This window comes from Chaetura pelagica, unplaced genomic scaffold, assembly GCF_000747805.2.
Source record: "Chaetura pelagica isolate M959 unplaced genomic scaffold, ChaPel_1.0 scaffold3, whole genome shotgun sequence".
Lineage (NCBI taxonomy): Eukaryota > Metazoa > Chordata > Aves > Apodiformes > Apodidae > Chaetura > Chaetura pelagica.
In genome coordinates, this window is record NW_009952974.1 from 7,664,630 (window position 1) to 7,680,652 (window position 16,023).

The 16,023-nt window shown below is 41.9% G+C and overlaps 1 protein-coding gene across 1 annotated transcript in view; it reads left to right on the forward strand.

Moving 5' to 3' along the window:
* Positions 1-10,772, forward strand: part of LOC104387514 (unconventional myosin-X-like) — a 98,397-nt gene extending 87,625 nt beyond the window's left edge. The window contains exons 33-41 of the mRNA XM_009996284.1: positions 1,226-1,383; positions 2,550-2,673; positions 3,393-3,690; positions 4,913-5,120; positions 5,757-5,893; positions 6,742-6,865; positions 8,392-8,841; positions 9,614-9,805; positions 10,385-10,772. Of these exons, the coding sequence (XP_009994586.1) occupies positions 1,226-1,383; positions 2,550-2,673; positions 3,393-3,690; positions 4,913-5,120; positions 5,757-5,893; positions 6,742-6,865; positions 8,392-8,841; positions 9,614-9,805; positions 10,385-10,498 (1,805 nt within the window). The 3' untranslated portion in view covers positions 10,499-10,772. The remainder of the gene's footprint in view (positions 1-1,225; positions 1,384-2,549; positions 2,674-3,392; positions 3,691-4,912; positions 5,121-5,756; positions 5,894-6,741; positions 6,866-8,391; positions 8,842-9,613; positions 9,806-10,384) is intronic.
* Positions 10,773-16,023: the final 5,251 nt, after the last annotated feature.

Genomic DNA, 16,023 nt, shown 5'->3' on the forward strand with positions numbered 1-16,023 from the left:
TCAGCGCCACGTGGAGACGCCATTTTAAGTCAGTTTTGTCTGTTGACTCAAAGGACATGTCATGTTCGTGTAAGGAAATACCTGGTCCTTCACAGGTGGTCTTGATGTAATCTGAGATTCTATGTCTGGCTGCAAACATCTTTCCCCACAGAAACAGTCAGAGACTTGCAGAGGGCCAGAGAACAGTGTGCCAGTGACACTAATTCCCTCACAACCACTGGAGATGCACAGTGTTGATGTTTTTTCACTGAGTAGGGTGACTGTTTAAGTGTTTCCTAAATTTGGCAAATGGTTATGAGTTCTTAAAGTTGAAATGTAAATACCAATTAACATGGTAATTATCCGTACGGCTCCATAAATAACTGTCACTTTGTAGAATAACCTGCATTTGTCAGTTACTCTCTTACCTAACAGCATTATCAAGCACTGTAAGTGTTTTTTGTAGCATCACTAAACTTGTTAGAACCAAAAGATGACAAGGGCCTAAGCTGGTTTTCTCTTCAGCATGACACAATTCTGGGAAGGCAGGATGTGGCATGATCCTCCGTTGCTTACTTAATGAGTTTGGGATAGAACTAGGATTAAAAGGTGAGGGGTGAATCCTGTTGGTAAAGACAATTAAGCTTAGAACAAGATTTGAAATACTGGCCGTTTAAATACTGGAGTTACTTGGGATATTTTAAAAAAGGGATGGAAGAAAGCTGGAAGCTGTAAGCTTGTAGTAAAGACAGATGAGAGGAAATTTATTCTGCTTATTCACAAGAAATTCTCCACTTTTCGTTATCTCAGTAGATGTCTAAAATAACCTTTAGCAGAATGAATTGTCATAATCTTGACCTGTTCTCAGTTTATGTCAAATATATTGTGTTTTAAAGTTACAAGAATTGATTTGGCAATGTGACTGGGACCAGTGTAGACTGGTCATTTTCTGAGTGATTAATAGCAGTGTAAGCCTGTAAATGAAAGTCAGCTGCCTGGTTGGTGGGGAGGTATTCATATAATGCTGTGAGATACTTGTATCTTGGACAGCTGTCTTTGTGACAAAACCTAGATTGGGACCATCCTGCTGGTAAGTAGGTTCTGGGAAAGGAGGACATGAATTTTAACCAAACGCACCATATGTTGCTATTAGAGCAGCAACAGTTTTCCTCAGCCACTTGCTACAGACAAAAAGAGAAGATAACAAGGAAGCAAGTTTCACAGTTCAGCTTTTATGTCTCCACAGGCTACTGGAACATCATTGTCCATGGGCGAAAGCACTCCTACAGGCTGTACACCAAGCTGCTGAATGAAGCCATGCGCTGGGCCTCTGCCATTCAGGGTGTCATTGACAGCAAGGTTCCCATAGAAACACCTACACAGCAGCTCATTCGTGACATCAGGGTAGGTGGCATCATGTGAATTCCCAAGAAATCGAGTTGCTGTCTTAGTGGAAAAAAAAAAAAAGAAAAATTAACTCTTCCATAGAAATCTAAATGATTGTTCAACAAAATAATCAAATCTTGATGTGAAATCTATTTTGAACTAGTATGTTAACTGATGTGCGTTAAGTTTAGGCTACAACTGCTGTGTAATTACAAATCGTGCAGGATTACGTGATTAAGCATTTGCAAATCCCTGTTGCATTTTTTCCTCTTCCTAAGCATCCTCTGGACACAAATACAAAAAACTTCCATTCCTACAAGGCATGTGACTTTGCTGTACTCTAAAGTCCTCTTTGTGCTTTAGGCTTGTGTGGTTAAATAGTGAAGTAAAGGGTGGAAAGAAAATACCCTTAAAAAAAGCCACTGTGCCACTGTAGCAGGAGTAATTTTTGAAAGTCTCTTTACAGAAACCCTGGCAAAATAAATTCAGAATCATAATAGAAGACAGACTAAAGCATGTTACAGAAGAAATGTGTATGTAAACATTACATTGTTGTGAGCTCTAAACTAGATGCAATTAGCAGCTATTCAGGAAGAAAGCTGGTTGTGTTTGTGGAGAATCTTGGAAAAGTTCAGCTCAGGGTTCAAGGGAAAATGGAACATACAGTATTGTTAGGGAAGGAATATAGGACAAAATGTGGGAGAATGGGGTGCCAGTGTGTATGGTAGTGATAGGCCCAGATTTTTAATACCATGTGCTTTTTGGTTGTCTGTTCTATAAAGACAGGTAGACAGGTACAACCAGACAGATTCAAGGAGAACAGGCTCATTACTACATACTAAACATGGAGGATCTATGGTCAGAAAGTCCATTAACCATTTACTGTTGAAAGTTTGAAGCATGTGCTGAGGAGGAGTCATGTCAAAAATACTTAGGGCATGCCTGCATTAGATATCAGCCACAAACCACATTAGAAGTCAAGATCCTGTTCTTGGTAACCTTTGGTATGACCCCGTATGGCTATTCTTATGTTTAATTTTCAGAAATAATGTAAAGAGTAATTTTCATATGTGAATTATGCTTTGGTCACCTAGTGCTTCTGTGGACCTTCAGAAACATAAAGTTGGTTGTGCTTGAACCTAAAAGGACATCTTGCTTTTTTTTTCTTTTTTTTTTTATTCCAGGAAAACAGCACAAACTTTGAAGTAGTGGAACAAACGTACAGGAGGAACCCAATCCTGCGATATACCCAGCACCCTTTGCATTCCCCATTGCTCCCACTACCATATGGAGATGTTAGTGTCAACTGTAAGTATTTTACCCACGTGACTGAATCTGCTCACATTTTGAGGATCACATACTTCTGAGCTATGCAAAGCAGGCATTTAGGTGCTTAAAAAATGTAACCGATGTTGGCACAGGCATTTTAAATCTAAACACTAGGTAAAAGCTGCATCTGTGGTACAGCAATTTGGCAAAATTCTGTGTTGGCTCAGGGGTCACAGCTAATACAGGCACAACGAAGTACATAAGCCAGGCTTCCGTGTCTGCATGCAGGCATTTAAGGATTTAAACCCTTAACTGCATTAGTGACCCTCTGCTTTATATCTGCTCTCAGTTGAGAAGACAATTTACAGAGAGATGACTTTCTGCCTCCCCTTCACCTGTGCCTGCAGAGGTGGTGCAAAAAGCTGTCTCTTGGCACCTCATCTGTAGACACCAAAGCCTATGCCAGATTTCAGTGCTAATTTCCCTTAAAAACATCACTCTGCTTTTCTGCACAGTATCTCCAAAAATGGATTTGCAGCAGTGACAAATTAGATGTTGGAAAATACTAATTAAAGCTGCACTTGAACATTTAAAGGGGAAGTATTTATGAATTTTGAGTTTAAGTTCAGGAGATGAGAGCCAATGCTCAGGTGGCTGTTTTTTCTGTGACATACTAGTACAGTTGCTTGTCGTGTTGCTGGGCCGGTAGAAAATGAGGGAGAGTCTCACCTATTGTCACTTTTGTGATCATTTCTCAGTGCAACAAGAGAAGGGGTACAGCAGCTTACAGGATGAAGCGGTGAAGATCTTTAACTCCCTTCAGGAAATTGAGACAGTGTCTGACCCCATACCTATTATCCAAGGCATTCTGCAGACCTGCCATGATTTAAAGCCCCTTCGTGATGAAGTCTACTGCCAGCTCATCAAACAAACGAATCACATGCCACATCCCAACAGTGCTGGGAACCTGCACCACTGGCAGCTGATGTCATGCATGAGCTGCACTTTCCTGCCTAGTCGAGGGATCCTGCGCTACCTCAAGTTCCACCTTAGAAGGTAAACATCCTTTTTGTTTGCCTGTTTCCTTTCCCTCTGCTTATCTTCCACTGCCTGTTGTAGTTTTCTCTCTTGCCCTCCTCCTGTGGTATCACAGCCTTCATGCACAATTCTTGCTACCACTTGTCCTGTTGTATTCAAACTCCCCCCTTGCCATCCATCTGTTGCATTGAAGGGATGTGGAAAGTTAAGGCAACCCAAACGGAATGCTGTGAAACTGTCTTAAAAGTGGATTTACAGCCTATCACCTGCTTTTACTAATGCCCATAGAAGCATGTTCAACTCGCAGGAAAGGTGAGGACTGCACTTTCATATTAATTGAAATATGTATTACCCTGCAGTTGCCACAGTCAGAATGTGTACTGTGGAGTAGTAGATACTGTAATTCCAATTTAGAATTTTTCAATATTTGTTTGTTTAACTAAGCACATCATGCTTACATTTTTTATCTCTAATCTGCTTTAACCTCCAATTTTCATGAACTAAATAATTTACATTTCTTCCAATTCATGCTCAGAATCTAATGCAGCTTTCCAAAGCAGTCTGCATCAGGGCTGAGCTGCAGCCTTGTAGTCTCACTCTTTATTAATTATGAGAAAGATAAATAAAACCAATTTAAGTCCTTCCAAGCTAGGCAATGATGAAGTGAAATTGATGCCGGCACACCAAATAACTACATCCAGGGCCTGGTTCTAAGAGGTGCTGAGAAGTACTCCATTTTGGCATTTCATGGTTTTGTCACTGGAGTTGCAGATCATGTTATACATAGAACTGTTGGCCCTGGAAGGAGGAGAACCACATATAAACATCTATTTTCTACCTTCTTGATTCTGAAAAACATTACAAAAGTGGCTGAAGCACAGCCAGCAAATTAAAACCCACTTAAGAATGAAAGAAAAAAGTTAACATTCGATTTCATAGTTTTTAGTCTCAATTTTCTAAATTGAGGTAGTAAGTCCTGCTATCATCAGCTGGTACTAAACTCCTGAAAGTCTGAACTGCTTGTTTCAAACGTTGCTGAGAAATGCCACTGAAGTGACTTCAGACTGTCTAGTAAAAGCAGGTTGTATGGTGTAGGAAATGAGCAGGCCCATTATTTCAATGGTTACTCTTGACGTCTCTATCCCTACATAAAGTAGTCCAAGTTATATTCTAGTGTGTGTGCTTTCTGGTTCTCTGTGTAATATGGGTTTGTTTTGGTTTTGCTTCTCACTACAATTAGGGTAAAAGACCTCTTTCCAGGCTCAGAAATCGACAGATACGCGCAATTCATAAGTGATTCCTTGAAGAGAACAAAGACAAGGGAGTTTGTGCCCTCCCAGGAGGAAATACAGGCTCTTCTCACCCGTGAAGAAATGACCACAACAGTGTACTGCCATGGTGGTGGCTCCTGTAAAATAACCATCAATTCCCACACAAGTGCTGGAGAGGTAAGAAATTAGTTTCATTAACCGTTTGTAAGCACATCTGTCTCTTGGTACTGGGTCCTGGGTTGTAGAATATCACTTAACAATTGTGCTGCAAAATCAAAACATTTCTGGTGTTCTGCCCACTGGAAAGTCTGCAGACTTGCTAAACACAGTTTTCTGGGCAAGCTGAAATATCAGTTAATAATGTAATCCCTCTGGAAGTAGTATTCTACCTGTAACTTAATTGATAGCAGGTCAGAAGCAAGATTGCAGGTTATAGTAAGCGTGTTTGTGGAAGCAGTAGTGCTAAACAGGGGCAAACATAGTAGCGAGGAGGGGAATTGTTACTAGGGGAACTGCTAATAGCACCATGACATCTGAATCCATTCTGTTCATGCATCTTGTGCTGAGTTCTAGCTGCCCCATCTCCAAAAGGGTAGTGGAGATTGAAAAGCTTCAGAGAAGAACAGCGAGGATCGTAAAATATAAGTAATGCCTTCCTTGCAGGGTTTGAATTCTTTAATCTGAAAAGAGATAACCAAGGGAGAAATGTAGTGGAGGTATAAGAAATTATGGGTGTCCTGAGGAGGTACTGACTCTTCATTGTGAAAGTGTGTGTTTTAATAGCTAGTCTGTGATCTGTCTCTGGTGTTGCAGGTGGTTGAGAAGCTGATCCGAGGTCTGGCGATGGAGGACAGCCGCAACATGTTTGCACTCTTTGAGCACAATCAGCAGGTGGACCGGGCTGTTGAGAGTCGGGTGATTGTGGCTGATATCTTGGCCAAGTTTGAGAGGTAGAAGGATGTTTCATAAAATCTTTAACTCCTAGTTGGAGGTAACAGCAGTTTAAGTGTCGGGTAGTTTTATCCGAAGCAGCCTTGGTGGTTCAACTGTTCACTTTGGGTTGAACTTCTCTTTGGTGAGGTTCAAGTGCTCTTTCTCAGTGTGTGGAAAACCATGTTAACATCTATTTCAGTGACAAAAGGGCATTCTTTATCAGGCTGGTCAGGACAAAGTCAGTGGTGCCTTTATCAAACACTTATCAAACACTAGCAGAGCTCAGTGAAGGTTTGCTGAAGTATCAAAATGATCTTGTCGATTCACATCATAATAGCTTTATCAGAAGAGAAAGCAAAGGTTTGGGCATGGAAATGCAGCTCTAATTATTTATTGTGGACTGTGATTTTTGTGGCCAGACACATGAAGAAAGTAAAAAATTACGGAAGAAGAGTCTCTTTTATATCTGTACTGAAGACAAAAATAAAAGTTGTTCCAAATGATAGCAAGGCTGATGCTTTTCAGAGTCACAAGATTACATGGAAACAGCCTTGCAAATGGGGAATACTTTGTGTCTCCCAGTTCTTGCATTTATCTAGCACTGTTGATCTAATTTCTTTATCAAGTATATCTGATGAGAACTTCAAGTCCCTCTGAATCAAAATTTCATGTGACTCAGAGGAAAAAATGGAAGTCATCAGAAAAGCCTCATGCACTGAGGTTATCCTGGTAAATTAGGTAGCTCTGTATGCCCTATTTCAGAAATCCAGGGGTATCTTTGTACTGTGAGCTGCACTTTTATCATCCCAGTACCATTGTGCTTCTGGTTACTGTTTTTTCCCCCCCTCTCTTTCCTATCTTACAGACTTGCTGGCTCTGAAGAAGAAGAGGAGGAAGGACAGTGGCAGCTGTATTTTAAGCTTTATTGCTTCTTGGATATTGAGAATGTTCCCAAAGATGGAGTGGAGTTTGCCTTCATGTTTGAGCAGGTAAGCTGGCTCTGGGAGAATGACTGGTTTACAGGGTGGCAGAAGCACAAAGGACTATACAGAAAACTGGATGACCTTTGTAGTAGAAGTAGGAATGCTGGTTTGAACAGAATAATTGACTGTGTTGGATTTTTGCCTGGGATCTACCAAGCAGATACACTGTCAAGTTCTCTATGGAATAGAGCAAAAGCAAGAAAAATGAGCAAGAGCTTAAAAGAATGGAAGACCAATAACAGTGAAATACTTTTAAAATTTATCTTTACATATAAAAGATACAGAAATGTGGATAATGATTTAAGAAGAATCATAAAATGAACTGGTTACAGAACACAGGTGTAAAGAAAACTGGAAAATCTTGCTATCTGTGAATCAGCTTATAAGAAAAGCATAGGCTTGAGGTGTTACAGGAATTGACTAAAAACCCATCTTTTGGGCAGTTTCTTTTGATTAACAAAGAGGTACTAGAAGAGTATTAGAGTAAAAGGAAAAGAGAATGTACTTGACAATATTTATCTGCCATGTAATCTTCTTTTATGTCACTCTACTCCATGCAATGATGCTGGTTAGGCCAGAGATCACACTGCTGTGAAATAACCTTGTAATTAGGGATGCAAAACTGAGCTGACTGGAGTACCCAGCTTTGTGATTTGTCCCACCTTTCTTACTTCTAATGAACACTTAGAGCTTGCTGAAGAAAATTTTAGCTGTTGAAAATTAATTAATGTGTGTTGAAGGGGGTCAGTGTTCTGAAGACTGAAACTCACTGGCCATCAAATGGATGGCATGTACAGACAATGGTGCCCTGAGAGAGCTTTCTCAAATTGATTATTGTTAGCTATGGAATGTCTAGGAAACAGGAACAAGACATCGAGGTATTCTTGGGAAACTCTGTTGTACCAAAGTCCCTGTTGACAAGGCTTTCAGTCAGCTTTCTCTAGCAGGGTGTGGTGGTAGAGAAGTAACAGTAGGAAAGGAGGTGTAGTCCAGACACTGGATGTAGCAAAACCCCCTCAAAATAATTTTTACAGAAAAACTGAGAAAGGGAAGCAATAAGATTGGGGGAGATAGCAGGTGAAAGAGGAGGAGGTGGGAGATGCTGGTGTGCAACAAGACTTGAGAGTCTTGAGTTTATTACATCTAACTACCTGGTGCTGAATAATCATCTCCTCATAGGAGCTGTTGCTGGCACAACACAAAACAAATTGCCTCAATTGCAGTCTCTCCCATCTGTTCTAGACCTAAGAAGTCCTCATTGTAAGACTTTCACTACAGGATAGGGCCCTTCAAAGATCTCTGTCTTGTCCACACTTGCAGAAAGAGGTGTTCCTATCACATCGACCAGACTTGCAGACTTGGACTTCTCTATTGTAATGTCTCTTCTGACCTCCTGAATTATGTCTTTTCCACTGGGATTGACTTTCCTGCTGGGATGGGCAGATGCTGTAGGAATCTGTACTTGGACCCAGCTGTGACTAAAGTGTGCTTCTGCTTTCTAATGAGTTGGGGGACTTTTTATTTGTTTGTAGGCTCACGAAAGCCTCATAGATGGTCATTTTCCTGCACCAGAGGACACTCTGCAACGCTTAGCAGCTCTACGGCTGCAGTACCTGCATGGAGATTATTCTAAAATAAGTTGGACCCTGGATGGAATCTACCCAGTTAACAGACTGAAATCCAAAATATTGCACTCAACAAAGAGCAGTGGCACTACCAGTCACACTCTGGAGAGGAGACGGACCAGCTTCCTTGAAGGGACATTGAAACGTAGCTTCAAGACAGGCTCTGTAAAGAAGCAGAAGGTAGAAGAGGAGCAGATGATGGAGATGTGGGTGAAGGAAGAGCTTTCAGCTGCTCGGGCAAGCATAGCACAGAAATGGACCAAGCTGCAGGGACTCTCTCAGCATCAGGCCATGGTGAAATACATGTCCATTGTAAAGGAGTGGCCAGGTTATGGGTCAACCCTCTTTGATGTTGAGGTAAGCAGTGTATGAACTCATGTAGCTACTGCTAAGGAGGGGCATCAGTCTGGAGAACAGAAAGAGCTGTGTGTCTTATATTGCCCAGTAACAGAAGGGAATTTCAGGAACTGGCTGCCTGCAGTGCTCCATGCCTAAGGAGGTGTTATGCAGAGAGCACAGAGCAAACAAAATGGTGTGTCCCAGTAACTGGAGGGAGATGATGGATTCCCATTTCATTAGAAGAGCAGTAGAATTCTTGGAATTTTTTTCAGGGCATTTCTGGTTGTAGAGAGTGGAAATTAAAGTAAAATGAAGCTCTGTTGTCCCCAACAGCAAAAAGTACAATCCTGTCTGGTAGCAGTGTAAAAGAAACTGCTCAGACTAGGTCACTTAGACCACTGTGATTTGCCTGCTAGAGCAGGAATCCACAGTTCCAGTTTTACCAGTTATGTTGCTGCCTAGGTAGATTACCATGGGAAGTTGCTTGCACTCCCTGTATTATCTATTAAATAATAAGGGGAATATTGACTTCCTAAATCACTTTAAAACCTGATGAGAACTGTCAGGTGTTAAAATTATTTATTACCCAACTAGTATTTGACTCACAGCCATGTCACTTCCAAATCTTTGCAGCAGGAGTGCTTACAAGATTCCTTCTGCAGATATTCTATTGGGGTGAAGAGTTGCTCCTGCTTCTGCAGGAGCCAGAAATGGAGGGCTTTTCCTTGAATCAAACATGGTTTGATCCTCCACTGCATTAACACAAAAACTCCTATTTCTCTTCCTGCAGTGCAAAGAAGGTGGATTTCCAAATGATCTTTGGCTTGGAGTCAGCACAGAGAATGTGTCCATCTACAAACGAGGAGATCCTAAACCACTAGAAACTTTTCAGTATGAACACATTGTTTTCTTTGGAGCACCACAACCTAACACCTTCAAAATTACAGTGGATGAGAGAGAAATGTTCTTTGAAACATCCCAGGTACATGAAAACACAAGACTTGTTCTGTATGCAGTTTTACTAGCACTTCCGTAAAGCTCTAATTTCCATGGGCTAGACAAGTTTATATGTGAGAGCTCCTACTGAACAGATAGGACAGCCAAGGAAAAAGATGAAGGGTGCTTAACCCTAAAGTGCTACTGAACCTCTTCTTAAATACAGGAATGAAGAGGAAAAATAACAGTTGCTGGTTAGAAAGGGAAGGAGGTTGAATGGTCTTCCAGTGCACTGGGAATTTCAAATTTTGGGTGCTCAAGAGTGTACTAATTTTTTTTTTTCTTCCAGTATAGGAATTAGGAGTTCACAAACTTCCAAAGAAAAAAAAGTTTAGTAGCATTGAAGTTGCTTTTTTTGAGCTACAAGCTCTTTACGTGTTGCTACAACAGAGCACAAACCTGCCAAGCATTCTAAACCTGTTACATGCACATTTAGTATGACATTCGAAATTTATAGTACCATAACTTTGGACAAGGGGAATCTTTTCCTGCAAAATGTCTGGTATGCCTGAATGAAATCAGGTTTTTAATGTGCTTACCCTCTGTTACTGTGTTCTCCCTCTAGGTGGGTGAGATAATAAAGATCATGAAAGCATACATCAACATGATTGTGAAGAAACGCTGCAGTGTCAAATCGGCCACCAGTGTGGACAGTCATGCAAGCATCTGGACTAGGTGATAGGAATGAACTGCCACAAGAGAGAGGCCATTGTTTAATGATTGGTGTTTGCAACGTGCCAGCACAAGTGTAGCAAAGATATTTTTTAAGAACTCCACTTGACTGACTACTGTATTTAAAAACTGCAGTGTCATCTACAGCACCATAGGATTTGCACCTCAGCCCAAAGACACTGAACAGCAACAACTGGTGTTAAATGGCAATGGCCCAAAACTTTGTTGTCCCTTTGCTCGTTTGATGAACAAAGTACTTTGAAGAAGCAATGTTGGAAGCATCCTCCTTCTGCCTGTCCTCTCTGCTGCTTTCACCGTTACCTGTCATAATGGCAGAAAAATTCACAGGAATAATTTCTGCACTACAGGAGGCAAACTTAAGCTTCCTTAGCAATTTCCAACATGCAAACATCTGGGATCATGAGATCACAGCATGGTCTTCTAAAAAGAGTATTTGTTTATTATTTATTTTGCAAGTAGCTCTAAAATGTAAGTCACTGTGGGTTTTTTCTTCAGGATATACTAGTGATCTGATCTGGTCTCAAAAGAAAATGCCTTTGTATAATTGAAGCCAAGTGGTCCAACTAAGAGGTCAAACCCTACATGAGAGAGCATTAAACTACAAACAAAACTATGTGAGGTGATTCTTTACCTTCCAATAGAAGTTCACAGGTACGTGACTGTAAAAAGCAGCACTTCTAGTTAAAATTCTAAATATTTCTACATTGGAGAAAATCTTTGGGACTGAAAATCTTTGGCACCCCTGAAATAGATAATCACGTGCCATTTTGGGTACATTCCAAGCAGCACCTATTGCCTAAAAACTAATGACTGCCTTTCACATATACAGCCCAGAGGATGAGATTGATTAAGTTGCATTGCCAGAAGAGCCATTCCTCTCAAACTCCAGGTATTAGATGGAGGTCAGGGGTTTTTATGGGGAGCAGCCTGCCTGCATTAAGTTCTTCTGTCTATATGGGACTTTAGGATGACTGGGGGTCCCTGAACTTCAGTTTTAAATGAGCTGTTTCCTACTGAGTACCTAGATAAATGGTCATAGGCAAGAATTTCACTTCCTCTGTACTACTGTAAGCAGATGCCAAACTCTTCATCCTCCAAATTCTAATTGGAACTGCTCCCATAACTGAATCCCCAAATCCCCTTCCTCTCTCCCCTAGGTCCCTAGTCATCAGCAAAACCTGAAAACAATGCAATTTTGCCAAAACACCTTGGAGGTTCTTCTAGCTTCTTAGAGGCTTTTATAGCTACTTGCAACTTGAAGAAGAATATTTTTTCTTCTTAGTGAAAGATGACAGTCATCTTCAGTCTCTTGACTTCAGAAACTTAATTTCATTGTTTAGAACAATATTCACTATCAGTCACACCATAAATTGGTTGCATTAGCAATCAGAAACCTAGTGGCTAGCCATTTTCTATGAGCCTTGTCTAGTCTTGGGTACCCAGAGTACAGAAGCCTATTCAGTTGCTTAATGAAACTGACGAGCTATATGTAATGTGGGCCTTGTTCCAGGTGTAACATTGGATGTTTTCACTTCTGAAGAAGTGGCAGCTAAGGCCTGTGAGCTGCAAAATAATAGAAATTTCATAGGGAGGCAAACTAGGAGTCAGTATGCAAGAGGTTCAGTTCCAGTTCATTGTCAAATTGTGCCATGACACTAATACTGTGTTGCAGAACACTGTAGTTTAGAGGTTGACAGTACAAGAAAAAACACTGTACATAATCTGTGCTTTTCTCTCATTTCCACTGCACTGCAGCATGTGCAAATACTCTGTGCACTTGCCACATAAGCAGCCTAAGAGAGTAGCCACTACTGTGTATCATAGATTCAACTGGAGTTTTGCCTTAAATAGCTTTACCGAAGGATCCTACAACCACCCTGTTTTTGTCACAAAGAATAAAAAGCTGAGCAGGTCACAAGTGAGAGAGAACAGGAATGCAAAGGCAAACTGAGAAGTAACAAGTTGTTATTGGTCATTACACTGACTGCATCTCTGTATCAGAACAGCCTTGATGATCCCTGTCCTAACTCTGCACTAGCTCTGTGTTCTGGCTCTTGGGTTGCTGCAGGCAGCTTGAACCCACCTGGGAATGTAACTCCCATTAGTATTTGTTGTAATTTTGCTCATTTCTATTACAGATTTCCTTCTGCTGTCTTTTTTAATTTGTAACTGGCTTTACAAGATGAAAGTTTAATAAATTATTGGATTGCACAGGCTGTATTTGCTCACAGACATTGTGTGCTCTTGTTAAGATGTTTACTCAGATACCTAACACTCAGAACTTGTATGTTATAATTAGGCATCAACGGCTTGAGAAGACAACAGCCTTTTCTCCTGAAAGTACATTTTTGCATTTGTGGTGAACTATAGACAATAATTCTCCACTACAATGGGGAACGTTTGTTTCCAGTTTCTGACACACTCCGGGGCTGGGTTTGCACCTTGTGTCAGTGGGTGATATCCCCTGCCAGTTCAAGTAGCTGGTTCTGAGACAATTACTATGATGAAAGCAGAGAAAGGAATTAATCCTCTCCAAAGTCCCAGCCTATAGGATCAGCTCCATCCCTTTTCTTCAGCACCTCCAAAGTAACTAATGACAGAAAATCACCTTCAGCTCAAATAAGTTGCCCGCTGTGCTTCACTTAAAGAGTACCATGACCTGGGCATAGTGGTCACCTAAAAGCATGTATCACCAAAGTGGCAAATCTGGCTAGAGGACAGCTGAGCTGTTAGCAACACAGAAACTATCTTCTAGCAGACAAAAGTTCTTGTAATCTATATACACTGGTATGGAAACCAAGCAGTGATGCATAATCCCTTTTACTATGTTCTCATCTATCCTTTGGTCAGATGCTCTTAGAGCCTTAGGACCTTGGAGATAGGTCTATGAAACTTCATCTCCAACTGTTCAGAGATCTTCAGTTTCCTTATTATCTTACATCAGCTTTCCAGATTTTTCTTTGCTGTTATGTTCCCTTCTGCATATTTTCAAAAACACGCCATTCCTGCCTAAGAAGCCTGAAGTCACACACATGCAGCTAGCACTTGTTTGGATGGAGAAAGGTGTCAAAAAGAGCTGTTGGGCCTACACATCTCTCCTGGAAGCCCTCTGACAGTCCTGTCCCTCTCAGTCAGAGCAGGCACCGACATGGCTGTCTCCCCCACTCACTGCCTGCTGGGCTGCCACTAACTGGAGCTGAATTCTTTCTTGGTAACAAACATGGAAGCCTACCCCAGTCACCACAGATTAATGCAGGAGGTATCTAGCCATTCTCCTTTGTTTACCACTCTTGAATTTCAAACTTCACATGCTTCATCTAATACATCACTGACATGACAACATCATAACAACAAACACACACAACTGCAGGTGCAGCACGACCATGACAACATGCACAAATTCATTTATGACTGGTTGCAGTGAATAACCACCCAAGGCAATGGCCAGTTAATGGCATTCTCCCACTTCCATTCCAATTCTGTTTTATGACCCTGTCAGTGTGATGTACGGTCCCTGCTGGCCTCCTAATCTCTATTTTATATGAGCTAGTTTCATGCCAATAGGTGTTTGTTAGCATTGTTAGGCTTTGGAACAGTACCAATTATAAACAGTATCTACACCGTAATGAAAAAAATGGATTATACACAAAATCACAGCCCCTGGTATGCTACAGCACAAGCACATCTATCCAATTATTAAGCCAGGTTGATTGTAAACTTCAGTTATTTACACCTTGTTCCAAAACACACAGCCTTTCCCTACGTAGGCTGCATGTTGTATCATCATGCTGTGCAGTGACTTCAAAGCAACATGCTCCCCAAGGGCATTTCAGTGAATCTCTCACACAAGAATTCCAGGCCCCACTGTAACTGTAAGCTCCTAAATCTGTGGATTGCCAATCGTTAAGTTCTTGTCCACATTCTAGACCAGTGATTCCTAATGCTACAACTGGATGTGCACTTTGGCCCTGTGCTACTGCCAATATAGAGGTAACTACTGAGAACTCATGCCAGTAAAATTCACCTACCTCTTAGGTGCTGCTCTTCAAGCAGAGCTGGATGCTGGACAGCCTTTTAAAACTCAGCGGGGAGGACTCCTTCTCACAGGGTACCTGGACTCTGCAGCAGCATTTAGGTTTGGACACCAGCAGGAACAGAGGCATCACATTGGGCGATTCCTGGTTCTTGCCAGATGTGCACTGCCACGTGCTGGGCCATCTGCTCCAGATGCTGCACCCAACAACTTATCTGTAGCCTCCAGCCCCCAAGGGCTACTCCCCCAGGCAGAGAGGATGCCTCAGGCCTTCCCAAAAATGCTGTGATGGTTCAGGGTTACCAAACCAAACATGTCCTTTCTGTAAAACCAACCACCAGTAAATCCTGTGCACCTCCTACTCTCAAAGTGACAGCCTGTCAGTACAGACTCAACTGCTTCTTTAACAGGTTAGGCATTAGGAACAGTTTTTATAAGGCAAATAATGGAGCAGATGCATCATAGGAGCAACTTACCGTTGCCTCATTGTTCTGCTGCAGCTCCAAGCTAAGTGAAAGGAAACTCACCTGTGCCTTGTTGTGCCTCTTCAGGGTGTGCCCATGGGCAGAGCAGTATTTAAACCAGTAGCCTTCTCCTGCCTCCTCTGAACAGCTGCATCCTGGAGAGTTGTCCCTCGTGAGTGAAGCAATGCTGAGGTAAGACCTGTTATTAAGCTCTCAGAAAAAGAGCTAGTCCTGCAAAGTAAGAATAGTGTGGGGGATAATGGTGCTGAGTCTGTGTGGTAGGAGAAGCCCTGGTTGCAGAAGGAGGGGAGATATGGAGGGAGTCCCTGGGAGCTGGAAGAGGGACATGCTGGCTCTTGCACGTAGGAAATTTCTTGGACTGAGTCCTCAGCCATGAGGGTGCTGCTCCCTCTGGCTGCTGTAAGTTTATTGCTCACAGAGTACGGGAACAGACTCTCTCCTGGTAAGGGCTGTGGTGTCCTGGATGGTATGGAATGTTCTGGCCACCCACAGTGGTTGTCCTGGCCCTATCCCAGCAGCTTGCTCTGGTGTGGTGGTGCTGTTGGCAGCGCTCATCCCACACCTTCCAGGCTCGTGGCTGTGCTCAGCTGGCTGCTGATCTGTAGAATGTGGTGCTCTCTGCTTGCCTTTCCCAGCAGCTTGCACTGGTGTGAGCTGCCTGGTTGGCTCTCATCTCAGTGGTAGTGAGGTCATCTTTTGGCGGTTTATTCATCGGTTCTATGAAGCTGGTGTGAGACAGAACAGGTTCAAAGCAGGACAGCGGCCACAAGAGACAATAGATGGAAATTTCAGGAAGCCAGCACTTTTCCACATGATCATGATCCAAGCCCTGTGTAAAATGTGCTCTCCTATTATCTACATACACGTATAATGTAACTTAACACATGATGCTTAAGTACCCAAGTCATATTTATGAAAGTAAAGGCATTTCAATGAAACAGAAAGCAGTTAAAATTGCTAAAGAGATAACATTCAATCATGCACATTTATAAA